At 36.7% G+C, this 21,827-nt stretch overlaps 1 protein-coding gene across 3 annotated transcripts; it reads right to left on the bottom strand.

The window, feature by feature from the left end:
• Positions 1 to 58: 58 nt before the first annotated feature.
• On the bottom strand, positions 59 to 21,594 carry LOC114320957 (histidinol dehydrogenase, chloroplastic). 3 transcript variants are annotated; one of them, XM_082915467.1, is made up of 15 exons: positions 21,423 to 21,594; positions 16,543 to 16,678; positions 15,466 to 15,587; positions 15,315 to 15,367; positions 15,103 to 15,175; positions 14,508 to 14,609; positions 14,329 to 14,430; positions 14,138 to 14,209; positions 13,093 to 13,155; positions 12,933 to 12,974; positions 11,854 to 11,913; positions 11,599 to 11,709; positions 10,255 to 10,425; positions 9,517 to 9,607; positions 59 to 837 (listed from the first exon to the last, which is right to left on the bottom strand). In XM_082915467.1, the coding sequence occupies exons 2-15, from the start codon at positions 16,670 to 16,672 to the stop codon at positions 554 to 556; spliced, it is 1,476 nt and encodes a 491-aa protein (XP_082771593.1). In that variant the 5' UTR covers positions 16,673 to 16,678; positions 21,423 to 21,594; the 3' UTR covers positions 59 to 553. The 3 variants fall into 3 exon arrangements, with proteins under 3 accessions (XP_082771593.1, XP_082771591.1, XP_082771592.1); XM_082915465.1 differs by lacking the exon at positions 21,423 to 21,594 and adding an exon at positions 20,602 to 20,673; XM_082915466.1 differs by lacking the exon at positions 21,423 to 21,594 and adding an exon at positions 16,895 to 18,284.
• Positions 21,595 to 21,827: the final 233 nt, after the last annotated feature.

Raw genomic sequence — 21,827 nt, 5'->3', positions numbered from 1 at the left:
ACAGCATGGAAAACCATTACAACAAAGATAAAAATCTTAACTGACGGATATAAACATATAGGAAAAACTTATAGTTCCATTTAGGACTTCTATATTTCATAAATAAAATACATAAATCAAAATGCACATAGAGGTCATTTTTCCTACAGTAAGTTTGCAATCTATACCCTCCAAACATGAAAGTATACTCTGTACCTACCATTTAGAGTTTGTACAATGCACAACAGACAAATTATAAAAATAAAAAATAAAAAAAGCACAAGGAGCTCAATGTTCATGCAGTTGTCCTTTAATACCATCCACCCAAATACAAGTTCATATTTGCTTACTGGTCAAAACTTGCAATCTCCAAAATTGAAACAAAACATGATGACTCAGATCTTCATGGCTATAAAACTCTCCCAAGTTCAACCAAGTGTTCCTAATACCTAATACCCAAGTTAGACACAGTGAAACTCCCCTTTAGCACTGGCATTTGATGAAGTCAGACAAAAGGACCATTTCCCAAAAAAATGACAATAAATATGAGAAATAGTGGGTTGGCCAATGGAGATCATCTCATTTGGGAGATCCGTCTTGCTTCAATATCCTGGAGTCTAAGGGTTACTGCTCTTTTGTGGGCTTCGAGCCCCTCAACTTCAGCCATGGTTGCCACATAGGGGCCAAGCTTCATCAAGCCTTCCTCTGTCAATGATTGCACAGTCATGTACTTGAGGAAAGAGTCTAGTGACACGCCACCATACATTCGTGCATAGCCGTAAGTTGGAAGGACATGGTTTGTCCCACTTGCATAATCCCCTACACTCTCAGGAGTCCACTCCCCTAAAAAAACAGAGCCTGCAAAAAGGATATCAACAACTAAATTTATACATTTTTGTTTTATGATGCCGGTAATGAAATGGCTAAGCTGAAAGTAAAAACTCAGATGGGATTAAAAGCTGGGACTTCACTGGTTCTCTCAATCATAAAGGCAGAACAGCGTAAAAATAAGTATAATATACCATATATGCTTTTGCAGATGATGTTATTATTTTTCCAAATGGTACGAAGAGATCTTTGCAGAATTTGATGCCTTTGTTGAACGAATATGAGAAGCTTTCTGGGAAGATGGTTATAAAGGAGAGGAGTTGTTTTATTCTATCTCTGAAAGCTACAGCTCAAATTATTTCATTAGTTACAGGATTCGATCCAAAATCACTTCCCATTACATATTTGGGATGTCCTTTGTATATCGGCAGGACAAAATGAGCTCTTTTTGATAGCACGGTCGATAAAATTAGACATGATGGGTGGAAATTTAAACTATATCTATGGGTGGCCATTTGGTTTTACTGAGGCATGTTCTTCAATGTATGCCAATTTTTAAGCCTATGCCTCTAGATCCTGCCATTCATGTTATCAGGCACAACCAACGTATTTTTTTTGACTTCTTTTGGGAAAGAATCAAATGCGCAACGCTCAGTGGGGAACAATGGGAGGGCTTTAGTAGCATTCAGAATATGGAGACAGCTTTTGGTATAAAAACTGTAGTAATCTTTCGGTGACTCTCTTTGGGCTAGATTCAAGGCTGTTTAATATTGTCGGACATCTCATCCTTCTAAAGCAAATGTTTCTGTTTTGCCCTCTCATGTTTAGACGTCCATGCTTTTGGTTAGATATATAGTTAAGGACCAGAGTTTTTGGCATTTGAATTCTGGTCAGTGTAGGTTTTGGTGGAATGGATGGCTCTTTGATGGGCCTTTAACTTCTTTCATTACTTCACCAGCCCAGCTAGAAGGTTTACAGGTTCAGCAAGCTTGAAGTGATGCAGTTAGTTTCCTGGGATGATAGTTTTCTGATGCAACTGCTTCCATTCGATCTTTTTCATAAGGTTAAAAAGTTAGGATTTTGTTTAGTCTGCTTCTTTGGATAAAGCTAGTAGGATGCTGTCATTGAATGGGTGCTTTACATTTCTTCAGCTTGGAATCCGATTAGAAAGGTTAAACCTAGGATGTTCTCTTTCTCAAATATTTGGCATGCTAACATTCCTTTAAGGTTCTCGGTTTTTATGTGACAACTTTAAATGATATTTTACCAGTTGATGAAGCTATTCAAAGGAAGGGTGTTTCTATTGCTTCTCATTGTGTTTGTTGTAAAAATCCTCCTGCCACAGGATCTTGTGCTCATTTGTTTTTGTCTAGTGAGTTATCTTCTTTGTGGCATTCTTTCGGTGTGATTTTTGGTATTAGAGTTGGATCATTGTCTCTTTGCTTGAGGTTGAATGATTGGTGGTTGCCAAGAACTCAGGAAGACATGAAATTCCTGCATTAGTTTGTGCAATTTGATTCGTTGGGAGATTTGGAAGGGCAGAAATAGGGTGCAATTTGATGGATCTGGGTAATAGACTATTCTTGCTTAGAGCTACAGTCAAAGGTTCTCATTTATCTGCTAATCCCTCTACAAGATTGATGTTTTGCACGTTCCTCCACTTATACAGAAAATCTACGGTGCTTGTAGTTCAATGGAAAAAGCCCATGTTTCCATTTGTGAAATTGAATTGTGATGGTTGTAGTAAAAATAAATCCTCATATGGCTAATGGTGAAGGGATTATTAGAGACGCTAAGCCTGCATACACTTTGTATATCAAATTTCATCTCTATAGCATATGCTGGAAGCTTTGAATTATAGAGTGATTCATTGTTACCAAGAGGCGAACAGTGTTGCAGATGCATTGGCATACTGGGGCATTGTGAACCAAAGCAATTTTCTTTTTCCAGATTTCAACCATTTCCCTGCTTTGGTTAAGGGTTTTGTGAATTTAAAGATGACTGGTTCTCCTGATATTAGAGTTAGGTAATTTCATTCTTCCTTCATGCATTCGTATTTTTCTTGTGCTAGTCTGACAGGTAAGGTTCATTGATATTAACCTTCTTATATAACAAAATGAAAAATAGAAGAAAGAGGGAAAAATCCTACTTCGAGGGGGGAGGGCCTCTTTTTTGGTTAACCAAACTTCCGTAACTTTAGAAGTCAACATGATATTCAGCATAACTTCACAAGGACAATATCTTTTTTGGGCAAGTACAAGAACAATATCATCACTTGAAAACTTTTTGTGTTTGACTCAGAGAAACCTTGTTGTAAAGTCATTGCCAAAAATCAATCACCAGTGATTTCATTTTGATTTTGATTTCGATTTCGATTTTGAGAACTCTCATCGACTTGAGAAACTTTGATGTTGCCTATTTGGTATAGCTTAGCATTCGTCACTGCAAATGTCTCCTGCATTTCTTTGAAAATTATTTCTTGGCCTGTAAGTAAAGAACTAACCAATGTCTCTAAACAATCTAAGTGTTGTTCGTTCCTCCATGACTGGCTCTTATACCAATTGAAATAAAAATATAAGAGAGAAAAATAAAATATCACTTCGAGTGAGATGACCTCCTGTTGGGTCAATTTGAAGAAAACCAAACCTACATGACTTCCCAATGTCTTTTTTTTTTTTTTTTTTTGGTACCCATTCTTCCCAAGAAGTAAATTCATACTATTGAACATATTTCTTTGTTGTTTGATAACTTATTTATATAAAAGAAATAAAGATTACAAACTATACCCAAGAGACCCACTACCACTACAACGCCTATAAACCTATCTATTAATCCTAAATAGATAATTCCAACTTTAAAACAAAATTAAATCTAAAACAATTACGATGGTAACATTCATTATGTCCCCTTCTCTTTCTGTACCTCTTTTCTTGGTTATTAGTAAAATTTCCCCCACGCCCCAAAGGTTTTCTTTAAAAAAACATTGGTATATATAGGTGGTGTTTGGGAAGAATTTTAGTTGGGTTTTTTCTCATTTTTTCCACTAAAAGACAAAAATCTTGCAAAATCAAAAAAAACACATCCAAACAAAATATCACATCCAACTCCATAATCATTTCACTTTTTCTCTCACAAACATCACATCCAACCACAAAAAAACCCAACTATCTTCCCAAACACACAAATTTTTTTCTTCAATAATATCCTACATCTAAAAAAACCTACATAAAAACCCACTTCCCAAACACCATCATAATGAAAAAGCCTGTCAGTAATAGATTAGGGGAAAAACTAATAATTATAGTCAAATTGAGAATCCTAATTTTGCAAATCGCGAATTGAATCATATACAAAATCTTAAGATTTGCCAAAAACAATAAGAAAAGAATATGTTAAACGATCATATGTATGAATAAATAAAATAAATTGATTTTGACAGATGCTATACAATAGTTTTAATATAAGAACATGATTACACCATTGAAAAGACAGCCTTCATAGCAAGAGATGTGGGTCCAAATCTCACCAACCTTAAAATTAATTTGTAACCATCATCTATTTTCCTTACAATAAAACGTTGGACCAAGAAACTATAAAAAGCGTAGAATAAAAAGAAAGTGTAAATGGGACTCCTTAATGCAGTAAAACCTAGAGAGAGAAATTGAGGGAAGATAGAGAAGGTTGAAGGTTAGGGAAAAGGAAATTTTGTCCCAAAAATACAAGATTCAATCTGTTTGATATTATTTTACCCTTTTCATGTGTGGGGATTACCATAAAGCTTGCACCGATTTACAATTAGTTTTCCCATTTCCCATTTATCTAATATATATTTTTTATTAAAAGTTTTTTTCTTTTGGTGGGTAATTTTTTTTTTTTTTTAATTAAAAGTTGAAACACTTTAAAAGGTGTGTATACTAATTATTCAAAAAAAAGTAGTGGAACTATTAGGTCTGACTTAACTGACATATGTCATGTTAAACCATGTTTATTTCGCCAAAATAATGAGATAACTCATAATTGCAAGTTAATTTAGCCTCAAACATCCTTAGAAATTATTTGACCCTCTTTGCAAGACAACACCACGAAAAAATAAAAAAAAATAAAAAAAGAATGTTAAAAAAATGTTGATTCTGTTTGGATTTGACTAGATTATATTAACTCTTTGATCAGGAAAATAAATAACTCATAAAAAAATATTGGTAATTTTAAATTCAAACACTCTAAGAAGTTGGATTATGAAATTTTCACCAAAAAGATGTAAAAATGGTCGGAATCTGATGAACTAATCACTGTGTTTGGTTTGAGTTTTTTGGATTAAGTTTTTTGAAAATTGAGTTTTTTGATTTTCGTATTTTTGTTTTTAGTGAATATTTTTAAAATTTTAAATATTTTTTTTACTTTTTTAGATGCACCTTACTTAGATGTGTCTAAAGAGTAAAAAAATTGTGAAAAAATATTTTAAAAAATTAAAAAATACAAAAAATGTACTAAATTCTTGTATTTTTTTGTATTTTTGGTATTTAGTGAATTTTTAAAAGATTTTTTTTACAATTTTTTTACTTTTTAGGTGTATTTATGTTAGGTGTCTAAAAAGTAAAAAATTTGTATAAAATGTAGAAATTTAATGTATAAAAAGAAATGCTTGTATTATTGATTAATATAATGTTATTGTGTATATTACAAATGGTGAGTGGCTCATTATATAAGAGAGGGTGAGTGTAGTAGGTGAGGAGTAGGTGAGGAGTAGGTGGTGGTAGGTGATGGTAAATTTTAAATGCTTGTATTATTGATTAATATAATGTTATTGTGTATATTACAAATGGTGAGTGGCTCATTATATAGGAGAGGGTGAGTGTAGTAGGTGAGGAGTAGGTGAGGAGTAGGTGGTGGTAGGTGATGGTAAATTGGTTGTAGGTGATGGTAAATTTTAACAGCCCCCCGCAAACTCAAGGACGATAGAAACTAACCAACTTGAATTTGGAGAGAGTAACAAAACAAGAAAATACATAAAAATAAAAGAGGATAGGAGACACTGTATGGTCGTGTCAGACCATTGGTGAAGACACTGGATGGTGGTGTCATAACGTTGTAGAGGACAGTTTATGGGGTCATGTCGGACCGTTGTAGAAGACAGTTTATGGGGTCATGTCGGACCGTTGTAGCAGACAATGTTGTGACAGTTGTTGTGACAGTTTACGGAGTCTTGCTGGACCCTTGTAGAAACTAACCGGAATCAATGTCGGGACAGTTTACAAAGTCTTGTCGGACCCATGAAGGAGCTAACCGGAATCAATGTCGGGACAGTTTACAGAGTCTTGTCGGACCCTTGTAGAAACTAACCGGAATCAATGTCGGGACAGTTTACAGAGTCTTGTCGGACCCTTGTAGAAACTAACCGGAATCTATGTCGGGACAGTTTACAGAGTCTTGTCGGACCCTTGTAGAAACTAACCGGAATCTATGTCGGGACAGTTGACAGAGTCTTGTCGGACCCATAAAGGAGCTAACCGGAATCAATGTCGGGACAGTTTACAGAGTCTTGTCGGACCCCTAAAAAGTCGCACCCTCAAAAGGTGTGCCCAATCTTTCAAAAGGCGTGCCATCAAAAGGCGTGCCCAATCCATAAAAAGGCGTGCCATCAAAAGGCGTGCCAAGTTGTCGGCGAGCGCCGAGCGACGCATGATGCGCGTGGCTGCCTTGGCTATTTAACCAAGGTTGATGCTGAGGCTGAGGCAGACAAAAAACTTCGGAAAATCCTCTGAAAAATAAACTCTTCCTTTGCTGAGAGAGAAACTCTGTAATACTCGGTAACCAACCCGTCTCTGAAACACTCAGCAACATGGCCTCTTCTTCCCGTCCAGCTACCCAGAACATGGCCTCCTCGTCCCGTGGTCTGCTCACGCTCTTTCCAGAACTGAACGAGTCCACAAGAGAAATAACTGGTGCGGTGGCCAGTGAACCTCAACCAAACACCTCTGGTTTTGCTCCGTTGAACTTTCCGATGCGGTCGGTGGAGCAAAAAATGGCGGTGCAAACTGATATTGAGGCCAATCAGTATACTCTGAAGTCATGTGTGGAAACCATGACTGCGGTCACAAACTTGTCGCACCGGCTGCAGAGCAGGACAAATGAGGTGCAACAGTTAAACTCCCAGCTGGCTCTGCTCCAACGCATGTATAAGGATGCGCGAGCAGAGATAAGTGTGCTGAAGGCAGAAAACAATGAGCTGAAGCGGAAGGCCACCATGATGTTCCGATTTGGAGGTCCTCCATATGCGGCAGTGGAGGAGCAGGGGGGATTGAATGTGCTCGGTGGCATGGGAAACACGGAGGCAACACCGTCAAGGACTGCACAGGACGGAGGCAAAAAGAAGAGACCGGCGGCAGAGTAGAGAAGAAAAATCCCGCCTGTGTATGTGATTGTTTGGGTTTTGTTTGTTTGTTTGTTTGTTTTTTTTTGTTTTTTTTTTTTGTTTTTTTTTTTTTTTTGTGGTGTAAAATGGTGATCGGGGTTGATCCCGAGATGAATAAAATATGGTTTGGTGTGCAAAGCTATATGGTATGAATGGAATTTGAAAAAGATTAAAAATAATGTGAAAGAAAAATAAAGAAAGAAATAATAAAAATATATTTGAAATCAAAAATGAAAGATGGGGGAAATAAGGAAAGTGGTTTGGAGAAAATAAAGAAAAAATAATAGATTTTGAAATCAAACGGAGGAGAGAGAGAGGACAAGCCCACGTGGGTGTCTTGGCCCACGGTTTTGTTAAAACCTGCGGGTTTTTTTTTTTTTTTTTTTTAAATAATAAGAATAAAGAAAAAATAAAGAAATAAAAGAAGAGTGGTGTTTGGTCAGACATGGGGGTGATCAAAGAGAATAAAAAAATAGAGGGTGAGGAACATGAGGATATGGGATAAAGACCAAAAAAAAAAAAAAGTAATAATAAAAAAAGTGAACATATTGATGATGAAAAGTGGGAATGGGAACCAACCCATGTGGGTGTGTCTGTCTTTCTCCCTGTTCAAAGCTATTCACAGGCTGGGACCTATTATGATCCCATGTATCTACTTGAGCTCCAGCTGTGGCAAAGATATTACCCTCCCATTGGTGATCAACAGCCCAGAATGCATTCTTCCAAACATAAACCGCCAATGGCTTAGCTGCTCCAGACTGGTCTGGTTTTCAGGCATATTCTCCTATGCCTCCACACGGGTTCTTGGCATCAATCCCTCAAGCCTTTTGCTATTCCTTCCCCTAATGGCATTGCTGAGGCTTCTGGGAACACGCCTAGCAGCATGGAAGCTGATGTTAAGTTATCTGAGGGGAAGGAAAAGCTACCCATCAAGAGATCTAAGGGAAGTTGGGGCAGTTTGAATATGATTACAGGAAAAAAAATAATGAACCTGGTAAAACCTCAGGAGGATCTGCTAATGGAGTCTATTCCAAAAAGTGATGACAGTGGGAGTGAAGGTTCAAGTGAAGAAGAGTGAAGGTATGTGTAGAAAATTCTAGTGGACTAGGTTGAGGTCCGGCGGGCGGCCAAGGCAAAGTTGCCGCCTGCCGGTGAAGCAAAAATACTAGATTCTAAACCTGCTCTGATACCATGTAGAAATTTAATGTATAAAGAGAAATGCTTGTATTATTGATTAATATAATGTTATTGTGTATATTACAAATGGTGAGTGGCTCATTATATAGGAGAGGGTGAGTGTAGTAGGTGAGGAGTAGGTGAGGAGTAGGTGGTGGTAGGTGATGGTAAATTGGTGGTAGGTGATGGTAAATTTTAACATAAAATATTAAAAAAATTCAATAAAAACAAAAAAACACGGAAAATAAGAGTGTAGAATTTTCTGAAAATTGTTTTTAAAAAATGGGAACCAAGCAAAGTGAATAGTTTCAACAATTACATGAATCGTAATACTTGAATCAAATTGTGAATTGTGCAATTCATTAACAACTATAACCCAAAGATGGATCGTAATACCCACATGGATCTATTCAAGAATTGTGAATCAAATCATGAGTTGTAAATTTTTGGCAACATAGATAATAATATTAAAAAGAAAAAAGAAAATTACTGAATGGTAATTTTTTTTTTTTCCAAAATTTACATGTTTTCATATATAAAAACAATAATGAGAAGTTTAAAAACACCCATTGTTTTCATTTTTGTGCAAACACCAATTTTTGAAAATTCACAAAATAATTTAAAGGTGTTTCCTAAGAAAGAGGGGGTTTTAGAAAGCTTGGCTGAAAACAGTTCTCCAACGCCAAATAAGTTTTTTGTATCATTTTATTTATTTATTTATTTTTAGGAGAACATAAATTATAAAGGCCTTGTTTGGGAAGAAAATTGGGCTAAAATAGGCTAAATTATCCAATAAGACAAAATGTCACATTCAATCCATAATCATTTCACTTTTTCTCTCACAACCATCAAACCAACTACAAAAAAAAGCCAATCAACTTCCCAAACACAACTTTTTTCGCCAAGCTAAAATAGCCAAATAGCCAACTAAAATAGCTAATTTCCCAAACAAGGCCAAAATGAAAACAAAACCAAATGCGCCAAGTGTATAACGTGGAGTGATAATTCAAAGCAACAACACAAATTAATAACGCTTGTTAAAATGCTTATGGCAAAATGGCTTAAGAAAATATAACTATACAAAATACAGATAATAAAAAAAAGCACAAGAAGCACTATACCTGCATTCTCAATGAAACTCTCCCATTTCTCTGCATCTCGCACATTAATAATCAGATGCTCTGGGGCATATAAGTTTGAAAAGGAGATCGCCTAAAAGTCACAAAGAACAAATTTAGCTACAAGAGTCAATGGGACAAAACTTCCCGCATTATAGAAAGAAGAATAATACAAGAAAATGCAACAAACTAACAAGATCACCGTATAGACACGTTTATAGTGTAGCATGATGGCATAGACTATTCCCTTTGCTTCTTCTTTTTATCGGCGTAAGTCAGTGGTTAGTTGTTAGATTAGCACTTGGGGGGTGTTGAACTCCTACCCTCTCCTTGCAAGTACTTAAGTCTTGCCCACCATTCCACCCCTAAGAGTGGAACCCAAGACCTCTCTCTCCTTAGGAGAGCCTTGGTGGCCAAAGGGTAAGCCACTTAGGCTCCAATCCCTTGGTTGCATGGACTATTCGCTGATGCATCTTATTAACACCAACTAAATTTTGCTCACGCTTTCCATTTTATATCTCCATGTTTCTTATGTCCCAATGATAGTTTTGACCCTGCTGTTTATAGTAACTTGTGAAGGATAAGCTTCCAATCATGGTAGCTAGAGTTGCTATGTATGTAATAATTTGGAATGATAAGCATGCATTTAAAAAAAATTCTCACGCAAGCAAGTTGAAGTAAGCAGATGACTACTTCATATAGGGAAGTTAATGTGACAATAACAAGAACAAGAAGGCTAACCTCAACCGTATCGCGAGCAAAAACAGTGAAACTGTGACCCAGTGCTTTTGAAGCAAACTCACCCCTTGGAAGGCTTTTGCACTGCTTGCTGATTTCCTCCTCAATAGCCCTTATATCCACACCATCCCCAGCAATTACAAGAACAACTTGACTATCAGGGCCATGCTCAGCCTGAAAATCATGAATGATTACTTGAGAGAACAAGTAAGAAACAAGCTGGGATGGAGGTTGTTTTGGTAAACAATAGCAGTGATGTGAAGATGCAAGCACATATTTTCAACACAAATTAATGGGGAATAAAAAAAATCCAAGTATCTGAAGTAGTTTTCCTTAATTTATTATTGAGGATTAATTTTGGTTGCTTTATTTTCTAGCTTATGATGTGGAATTATCCACATCCACTTAACTGTCACATGCTAGTCATACAACTACTCAAGTGCCATGACAGGTGGACCTATTGTAATGACACCTTAGCAAGGGGATGCTTAGGTTGGACTGTAGATTAGAATCCTATAAATACCCAACTTAGTCATGGGTGGGGTCTTTTGGCTGAATAAAAAAATATAAGGTGGTTGCACTATCTTTTCCTCACTACTGATTTCTTCTTCCTCACGGCTTCTCTGCCTCTTTTCTCAGCTTCTTCTTCTTCTTTTCTCTGTTTCTGCTTCCACTTCTCTTACATCTTCTACTCATCTCTCAGATTGCCTAGCTTCTTCTCCCCAACTTCCACCGTTGTGGCAATTGATGGATTGAAGGATTCTCAGGGATGTTTGTTGCTTCAGTACTTATTGAAGGACTGCATTAGAATCCATGTCCACTGGTTTCAAGAAAAAGTTCATCACATCTTTAAGTCCTATCCATGACTATTGGCCAGTATCTAGCAACCTCAAAAATACCTATGATAAAGTCACAGAAATAAAAAAGCTTCACAATAAACTGCAATAATAACTACTTTAAAGATACACCATTTGAAATACAGAACTCCAATTTTAAAACAGTTTTTAGTTTTCTTTTTTCCTCTAATATAGAGCTATGGAAACTTCACCAATGGACCTGAATACTAATTGATAATGAGCAACACCCTCACACCTGTTAAAGCAACAACACAAGACCCCCAGGGGGTTAGATAGATTTTGAATATCGCTAGACTTCTTCAAATTTTCCTAAACCATAGGCATTATCAACCAGAGTGAACTGGCTGAAGTTCAATAGCATTCACCAGAAACTGAATGTTACAGCAAAATTATATTCCAGATGTTAAAAACAGAAAAATCAAAGAAACTGATTCACCCATTAAATTATTTATCACAAACTAAAGCAAAAATTTCAGACATCAGTAAACACCTGGGAAAGCAAATCCGATGCTATATGAATGGGATTGGCATGTTTGTCAGCAATGACAAGAACTTCTGATGGTCCTGCAGGCATGTCAATGGAAATCATAGCCTCACTGTTCTGTCGAGAAAGCAAAAAAAGAAACCATTGAGTCAAGAATAAAAAAGAACCAGTTTAGGTTTGCTGAAGTGAACTTATTAATATAAAAATGCAGTCATAAACAAACAAATTCTAAGAGTCATATATAAGAAAAATAATGCATACTTGGAGAATCATTTTAGCAGCGGTGACATACTGATTTCCAGGCCCAAATATCTTCTCAACCTGCAGATTATGACAAATTAATACTAGTAAAGGAGTTGTAGATATATATCTCATGTATGAAGGAACCAAAAAACAAAAGCTCGTGAATAAAAGGTATTATGTCTTTCTCCATTTGAAAAAACAAAAAAAACTTCTCTCCTGTCCAAAAAAAAAAAAAGAAAAAAAAAAGTACAAACTTTGATTAAGTTCCGTATACATTATATTGCAAGCTCAAAGCATGCAAATGCAGGCTGATGAGAAACTAAAGGCTGCTTCTAAAACACTTCAAAAGAAGCACACACTTTCCAATCTAAGAACTACATGACCAGTCATATAATAGATGAATACCCACATTGGCATCCCCAAATTTTATCTATAAGCCTTGTCTTTTATCCTATGAAGCATGGATTCTTTTAGAAGGGAGCAATACAGATAGTCATTGGATATTCGTGGATATCCAATTCTTCCTAAACATATCCATAATTTTCTTTAATTTTGAGAAGTGTCGGATACTTTTCAGATACTATAGGTCATGTATCTGAACTATTATGAAAATGATCTTGTAATAATTCTTGGATAGGCATTACAGTAGAATTCTTAGGATAGAATAGAAGAAAAGTTTTTTTTAATACTTTGCGTACTTCTTAGAGTAGAAGAAAACATTGAGATTAGAATAGTACCCTGCTTTTTTTTAGAATGTCAAATTGACATATCCTTAATGTGTCATACTTGTTTTCCATATTTGTACGCACACAATATATAAAGTAAGGATAAATAAGAAAATATAATGATACTAAGATCAAATTTCAACAATTAAATAAGTAAAATTGCGTAAAATAATTTTGCATATAATGCTTTTAAGTATGAAAAGGAAAAGCATAGGAGCAATATAAACAGTAGAAATGAAATGAAACTAAACAAGCTGATAACACCCAGGTAACAAACAGAAGAATGAAGTTATGCTACAGCCTCCAAAGCAGAAAACCCTCTTTTTTAGGACAAGCCTAAGATTTGAGAGATCATTATGTGGAAGCAGGTACCTTGGGGCAAGATGTAGTTCCCCAAGCCATGGCAGAAATAGCCTGCGAAGGTTACAACATGTCAAAACTCCCCAGAACAAAAGCTTCAACATAAAAAAACACGGGAACTCATAGTGTCCAAAATCACAACATAAGTGATCCAGCAGGTCTGATTTACAACCTGAGCTCCTCCAGCTTTAAGAATGTGAGTCACACCAGCTTTCTTAGCACAATAAAGTACTTCCTGCAAAAAGGCAAACATTAGCTCTAGGTAGGTGATTTTCAGCAGGTACAGCTATACAGCCTTGCCACATGCCTATGCCATGTCATCGCCTCATCAGCCACCTCAGAGGTCGGACCCAATGACATGTGGTCCATGCGTACAGCCCCACAACCAAAGGACAGCAGTGTAGAGACAGCGTCATATCACCTGTGGGTAAAGCACGCTTGCCCCTCAGCTGAATGCGCACCCTCATCCGCAAAATACCAGTTCAGCTCACTATGGCTCACCTACATGACCTCTGCTGAGTGGAACTCCAAGCCTTGGAAACGTCATGGTATCTAAGGTAAGAGTAAGGCCTAGGAACACGGCTCATGATCGCTAGAAGATATGTAGTTTGGAGGTTGGAGTTGAGGGCTTGTTAGGATGAAGCGGCAACCTTCCCGTGGGATGTTGCCCAAACCTTGACCAATCTTACAGAGAGTATCAAATATAAGAAAATGAGATTGTTTACCAAGAGTCTGCACCCCGAAGAGTGTATCACACCTGAGACTAAGGCTCTCCTTTTACAATTCCTGAGGTTTAACATACCTACCTCCTCACATCCCATGATACAACCCCCATGGTCTGATCATGGAGGAGGTGCTTGAGAAACCTCCGACTTGTCAAAGCAAGGAGGTTGAGCCACCTATCCCTGAGCCTTGAAGTTGCGCTTGGCTTAGCTAGCTTCCCCTTGGCTCAGACTCTCCTATATAAGGAGATCTCCATGCACACAGAAAGGCATGCAATCATCAACCTCTTTATCTGGTTGATCTCAAGATCCTCCACTGGGTCTCTCTCTTTTCTCTCTCCTAGGTTGCCTCACCTCTCACCTCCCCTACCTCTGGTGGTGGTCTCTAGCCATCTCAATGCCTACCATCTTCCCAGAAGGTTCCTCATTAACCACCTCACCATCCATTCGTCCACAATATCATTATAGGATATCACATCATGGTAAAACAAATACCTTGCAGATGCTTCCATCCCGAGTAGGGGGAGTTGCAAGAACAACAGTTTTACACCCAGCAATCTGTGCAGGCTGGAATACAGAATAAACTAAATGTCAACCAAATCTGATGAGCTGGGCATCAACAATGAAAACCAACAAAACCATCTGATGAATTAGCAAAGCAATCTGATGAAATTTAATTGACATACAATTGCAAGCATCAGAGCTGTTGAAGGTAAAACTGCAGTTCCCCCTGGCACATAAAGACCTACAGAAGCAATGCTCCTTGCCACACGTTTGCATCTAACACCCTGACAGGGAACACGGAAGTTCTCTTGCAAACAAAATATTCTACAATATAAGAATGATTTAGTGTTATATTGCTTACTTTCATGTTTTCAACACTTCTCTCAGCTGACTTTTGTGCAACGTGAAATGCATAGATGTTTTGATAAGCCACATCAAATGCTTCTCTAATAGCTGCATCAAGCTGGATTAAGGAAACATAAATAAACATATGTTAGTGCCAGAATTAGCAAACTAAACCCACTGAAGTCACAATTTGCATACCAAAGATTCAGGCAATTCTTTTAAACAAATGGAAATGGTATAAACCAAGAGCCCAAGTAGTACAAGCTGAAGCCTAAGGAATTTTCAATGTAGCCTGGAATCCAACTCAAGAAACGAAAGTACTGAGATCAAGTCATCCCACCTTAGGGCCACCCTCAGGGATTAACCCCAGTAATTGAGCCGTGGAAGTGGGATTCAGACTGTACAAGTCTGGAGACCAATCCAGTGCTCAAAGAGTCACTAAAACCTTAGTAAGGGAGGGAGGGAGGGAGGGAGGGAGGGAGGGAAAGAGAGAGAGAGAGAGAGAGAGAGAGAGAGAAGTCGGAAGAACCTGCATTTTAAGGAGAATTCTATCTTGTTCAAAAGGATATATTTCATATTCAAAAGAATGCTCAAAATATAGAAATAACTACCTCTGGATCTGGAAGTTCACCCACAGTTTCAACTATCTTGTCAAATTCAACTTTGTCAAACTTTGCAGTATAGCTGCCAAAAGAACATTAATGTATCTCAGTAGGAACCTCACTACTAGAGGAACTCAGTGTTGAAACAAACAATTCAATTCCATAAGTCTTTATTAATGAGAAAACAAGTCTCTAAAATGCAATTTAGAAGAAGCACCAACTCTTTAACAGCAGCATCACCTCTGCACCTGACATCATCAACAATGGGATTCACCTGATACAGTATCAACACCACAGTCCAGCAGACGTTTAATAAGTCAGGTCAAAAAGATCAAAGCAGCAAACAAAGGAACATCTTTTGAACCTCTTTACCAGATTGAAAATGGATGAGAAATCAATACGAGGCCGAGCCTTGAGTCTATCAACCTCAGCCTGAGTAAGCTCTGATAGCCTATAAGATTTCATTGAACATCTGATAGTATTATGAGATGATCCTGCAACACAGAAGGGGGGGGGGGGGGGGGGGGGGGTATATATCACACCATGAGTCATATTCAAAACCTATAGGCCCCGTTTGTTTGGGGTTATAGGGAGAGGATTGGGTTTGGTAGTGAGGAGGGGATTGAGAATGGGGTGTTTGTTTTGAGAGATAGGGAGGGGATTAGTAATCCCTTGGTATTAGTAAGGAAGAGGAAGGGGGATTGGTAAGGAGGAGGTAGAGATGGTATTAGAAAAATAGTGAGGGGATTAGAAATTTTTTTATTTTTTATATATTGAGAATTTTTTTTAAAATATAATGTTTAATTTTTTATATTTTTTTATTTGTTTTATTATTTTATATAAAAATAATTTAACAATTCCTCACTACCAATCCCCTCACTAATAATCCCCTCACTATGAATCCCCTCCATTCTATCTCTGAAAACAAACGGGGCCATACAACTCAAAACATAGTCAAGCACTATAGGTTGAGTCACTTCATAGACATAGTTACACACAAATCACTTGAAAAGGATTTTGCAGCTCATATGCAAACCTTCTTAGTAGATCAGGACCAGCTATTTGAAAAATACAATGCTAAAGAAAACACTACATATAAGAGCAATGCTAATTAATAAAATAAAATACCAAAAAAGTTAAGCATAGAAAAAATGAGAATGTTGGATAAAAGATTGTTTAGAAAAGGAGATCTAGAATAAAATAAGAAATGATAACATCCGTGAGAAGCTAGTAGTAACACAACATAAAGACAAAATGAGGGAGTCGTCAGAGATGGTTTAGTCAAGTGCAAAGAAGACCATTGACTGTCATTGTGGTGTGTGAAGTACAAAGGAAATAAAGAACCTAAAAAGACTCTGACAGCCATTCCCTTATGTTCATTATATTATTATTCATGAAAAATTGAATCATTAGCGAGGGTCACTAAGCTGAAGGGGGACAATAATATACCTGCTCGCAAGTTTGAAAACCTATGTTGCATATATCTTTGGCCACCAATTATTTGAAGGTGACGAGTCTGGTGGTGGTATGACTTACATAAGTACTTGGTCCAGTTAACAGAAAATAGTTGACAGTCCATCAGCACCTTCAATAATATCGAAGATAGATGAGTTTTTAGAGCTACAACTAAAAAATCAAGGCAAGCCTACATGATAGAACAAAAATCTACAAATACAACGTAGAAAATAAACAACAATTAAATGTTAGATGGTGACATAAAAATCCAGGCAACTATAAATGATAGCACTAAAAACCTACAAATACAAAATAAAATATAAACCAATTAATTATTAGGCAGCACCTTTACTACTAGCGAGCATTTCTGCGATCCAATTTATTTCAAGAATCTTTACTTTCAACATCTAAAGAAGAAAAGCTCAACGAGTATTCAGCTTGAGATTACTGGGATAGGAGGCCAATCCCATTTCAAGGTCTCAGTAAAAATACCTTTGAAGTACAACAATTTTTTGAAACCAAAAGTAATAATGAAAATAATAATACATAAAGGGGAGAAAATCAAGGAAGAGGAAATGATGGAACCAATTTAGGAAAGACAATTCATTAGAGAGAGAAAATCCTAAAAATGGATACAAGAGCTCTAAGCTCTAGAATATTCAATATCAAAATATCATAAACTGAATACTAGAGAGACCTAACCACCTATTTATAGGATAAAAGACCTAACTAACTCTAACTAACTCTTATAGTACTAAAACATAACAACCATACTGATTTTAACTACATCAGACTTCCTCTCTAAAGAAAATAACTTGTCCTCAAGTTGGGACTACATCAAAATGACTCAAGACCACGACATCAACAAAATGACTCAAAACAATGACTCATGGAAGCATAATAGACATGCAATAGCGAACAAGACTAAATAGTTGCACATCCTTATTCAAGATCATCCTAGCAAATATCCTTCCATCAAAACAAATTCTCATTTATGCACCTCAACTGAAGCCATGTTGAGGTGTGAATAGGCCACCCATGTAGCATGCAGTTTTGGAAGCAAAAAATCATCAAAATAACACTTCTCGCATGGCCTAAGAATAAATTCATCCTTCTTCCACGAAGTTGGACCGGGTACCAAATCAACACACAAATGTCTTTAAAGATAGCGTAAGAGGCATTTCTTGGAAGCAAAGATCATCCAACACCATGAAACTTCAAATTCATGACTCTCCACCACAACTTCCTTGGAATCTAGAAAGGCGTAGAAGGTGGGATTGCAACCACTTCATGGGAAGCAATGTAAGAGCAAAACTTGCTTCATCTACAAGACTTTCGTCATCTTCAAGGACACCTTCACTCTCTACAAGGTCATCCGCATCATCATAGTGGTCAAGGATTGGGATGCTTCCATATTCACAGCCATCAACTTCTTCTTCATATTTATGAACATTGACTTCATCATAATCCAACACCCCACTCATTGATTCATCAAATATGAAAACATCATCATACCCTTGTTCCTCATCAAAGCTACGAACATCTTGATCACTATATTGTGTTTGATTATAATCTTCTTCCACATCTTCTCCACGAAAGATGGAAGCTTCAACATCAAAGATAGGAACAGTCGTTTCACAATCTTGCCCTTGATCACTACTTTCTTCCACATCTTCTTCATCATAGCTTGGTTGAATCACCTCGTCACTAAAGAGCATCTTATGATTACGTCTATCATCAAAAGTAGCTTTCCTTCCAACATTAGTTGAGTAACTGGCTCGGAAGGATAGGTGTCCGATTGCAAAACCGCTTGGGTAGTTTGGATATGAAATCGATAATATATGCTTTTCTAATCGCTTGCTTTAGATTATAACACATGTTAGAAAATTTGCATGTATGATTCAATGCCATGATCATTTGAGAACAAAGCATGATTTTATATTGCACTATATGTTTTGGAGAATATGAGAAATATTATGTTATACTTGTGGGTATGGAAATATTAATTGAAAATCCCTCGTGTAGGATGTTTAGTTGAAAATGTGAGATTTTGGGAAATATCAAGTTTGATAGAGAAATATAGATTTTGAAATGTAATTTGGGCCATTGAGCATCCACGTTGAAATTGAGAATATTGTAATGAGAAACGTGTTTTTTGAGAAAATGGGTGAGCCTTGAAATGGTTTTGTGACATTGGAATAACCTTAAAATGGTTTTGAGAATTAAACCTTGAGTACAACATTCTGGGGTTAGTGCATTGTGAGCAAGTTGGGATAAATATGCTCCTCAATGAAAGCCTAGAAAGTTGTCAGAAGTACATGCTAAATGTCCTTTGGGTTAGTAGCTTGAGAAGTGGGGTTAGGCAACAACGTAAAAATCGTTGAAAATGGAAGTGGACAATGATGTGTGTCAAGTTGAAAATTAGAGCCTTGAGCTCATGTTTGTGAAAATGGAACTAAAAATGAGATTTAATAAAAGCAAGGATTGTAACTTAAATTGGTTTTGTAAAAATTAATTGCATTAGTAAATCATTTTCAATATATATATTATATTACACATGATCATAGACCTTAGGATTGCATATTGAGCATGTTAGTCGTACACTTCTACTAGGCTATATGCTCACTCCATTGATATTTTCAGGTGTTGCTGAAGATCTAAAGCCTTGAGGTGGCACAAGATCTTTTTTGATTTTACGTGTGGCCGCAAAGCCATTTGTTTTTTTAAGGCCATGGGCCTCTTTTCGTGATGTAAGGCCATTGAGCCATTTGTAGTTGAAGGCTAAGGACCTCTTAGTTTGTAAGCCCTTTAGAGCATAATTGATAAATTTCACGTATAGAACTCACATATACACATGTTTATTTTGATATAATGAATCAGATATAGAGTTATGGAAATGTGATTTCAATAGTGAACATGACTATGACAATGTATGAAATGAGAATGGAAATGGATTTAGGACTATATGTTAGAGTTAATCAATGGCATGCTTTTAATTATTTGTAGTTAGAATCGCATATCATTGGGTGGTGGTTGTTAGTCGGAGTGACTCTTGTTGCGTTTCAGACAAGTTGAGAGCTTCTTTGTTATATGCGTTAACTTATTGACTAAGACTGCTCGAGCAATTGTCGAGCGGTCATTGTGACCTAAGCAAAAATACTGGAACCTTGGTTTTAGAGCTTGAACGATCCCTTGTTCAGTCAAACAGTCTTTCTCTTCATCCAATTGGAGATGCTACGAGTTTGTTTTCATAGATCAAGCGGGGATCAGTCCGCTTAAACAATTGACTCATTTTGAACAAATTTGTTGACTTTTCAACCTTTGACCCTTTGACTTGGTCAACCCCTTTGGAATTTTTTTTACAATTCTTAGGCTACATTGACCTTTGAAGCATCCTTACTCCTTTGAACCATCCTTATCATGGCCTCGGGTCACGCATGACATACTAGTCTCATGTTTGACAACAACTCCATCTATCACAACACTCTCCACACAAGCTTGTATAAGTTGCTAATTATTTGTTCAATCAAGAAAATGTCGTCAAATAGACTCCACGTCCACTTGCTACTAAAATCTTATATAGGTTGTTAATCATCTGTTCAATTAGGAAAATTTTGCTTGATTGACTTTGCCTGCAATTAAACCCAAGGTGCATCCGTCGAAGACATGTCTTTTACCACTGATTGAACCAGATTGCCAATCACCCTTGATCTCCTACAATCAAACTTGGTCACCTTGATCAATCCTGATCTCCACAATCTATTTAATCTCGTCAAAACATTCAGAATCTGAAAATCATGAACCTACGGGTGAAATCCCAACGCTTGAAAACCCTAGGGAAAGCCCTTGCCTTGAATCCTTTTGCTACATGTATGCTGATCTAATAGAAAGAAATTACGGTTCGTCAATCTCCACTTGCATCACACATTCTTGTAACAATGAATTATGAATCTTAACTCAAGGTAATCTTTCAAACCAGTGACAACCTCCAAATCACTTTTCTTTGCATCGAACTCTGTGCACAATGGAAAGAATTTAAGCATTGAACCTTACCTTGATTGCCATGCAACACAATATAAATTGGTCCTTTCCTTTCTCTCAGTCAAACATGTTGCCTCCACCAGATTTTTCTAGCAATTAAAATCACAACTCTGTTTATTTCCTTATTCTGAGATCAAACGACGCAATCATTTTTCTATTTTCTATGCAAAACAACTTTCTTGATCGATGCCATGACCTCAGATTGGCTACCATAGTTTCGAATAGACTACCATGGCTACGTTAGAAATTTTACATCCCACAAATGTGAACAGAAGCACACCTATGCATAGACCAAAGAGAAAAAAAACACCAAATTTTACATGGTTCTACCAAAGCCTATCTACATCCATGAGCAGTGTTTTTACAGCCTCAAGACACACCAAGGCGCGGAAGGTCTCTTGGGGCCTAGGTGCAAGGCGCAGAGCGAGGTGCGGGCTTTATTAAAACAAGGTGCACATACTTAGTAAAAAATAGATAAATTAACTTAGACTAATGATTCATAGCAGGTTAGTAGTAAGACAATTTTTTAAAAAAGATTAAAATAAAAAAATAAGTAACTAAGACAAATTATAAAATAATTCTCAAAGCTGAAAGTGCATATTACATGACATTTCAATTTTCAAAGATAAAATAAGAATAAGACAACCAAAGAAGCAAAAAAAACAGCGAAGAGAAGAAGAAGAAGGAATCGAAGTCCAAGTCGAAGAAGAAGAAGGAATCGAAATCGTATTCGAAGTCGAAGTCGAAGTCGAAGTCGAAGTCGAAGATGAAGAAGGAATCAAAGTCGTAGTCGAAGTCGAAGTCGAAGAAGAAGAAGAAGAAGAAGAACTCACCTCAAGACGAAGTCGGAAGTCGAAGTCAAGACGAGCTGAAGGGAAGAGTCGAACACACCTCAAGATTTCTTAGATTAGGGATTTCACTCGGGTGCAAGCGGGGTTGAAGCCCAACCCAACCCAACCCAACCCACGTTGGGTTGACAGGTCCGTCCAATCCCGAATCGTAACTGAGCTGATTTTTGAGGTACCTAAATTGCACATAATTTTTAATTTTTTTATTACAACTAAATTAATTAATTTGTTAAAATTATATTATTTATAAATTTTTTTTAATAAAATCACTAATAATATTAAAATTAATAATTTATATAATATAAAAGAGATATCGTTATGATGGTTTTTATAATTTATAAGTGAGAAAAAATAAATAAGTAAAATGTTATATTGTATTACAGTAAGATA

Source organism: Camellia sinensis, chromosome 2 (assembly GCF_055761805.1).
Source record: "Camellia sinensis isolate YWXY chromosome 2, ASM5576180v1, whole genome shotgun sequence".
NCBI lineage: Eukaryota > Viridiplantae > Streptophyta > Magnoliopsida > Ericales > Theaceae > Camellia > Camellia sinensis.
The sequence above is the reverse complement of the archived record's forward strand: the minus strand, read 5'-3'. Positions and strand labels throughout refer to the sequence as shown.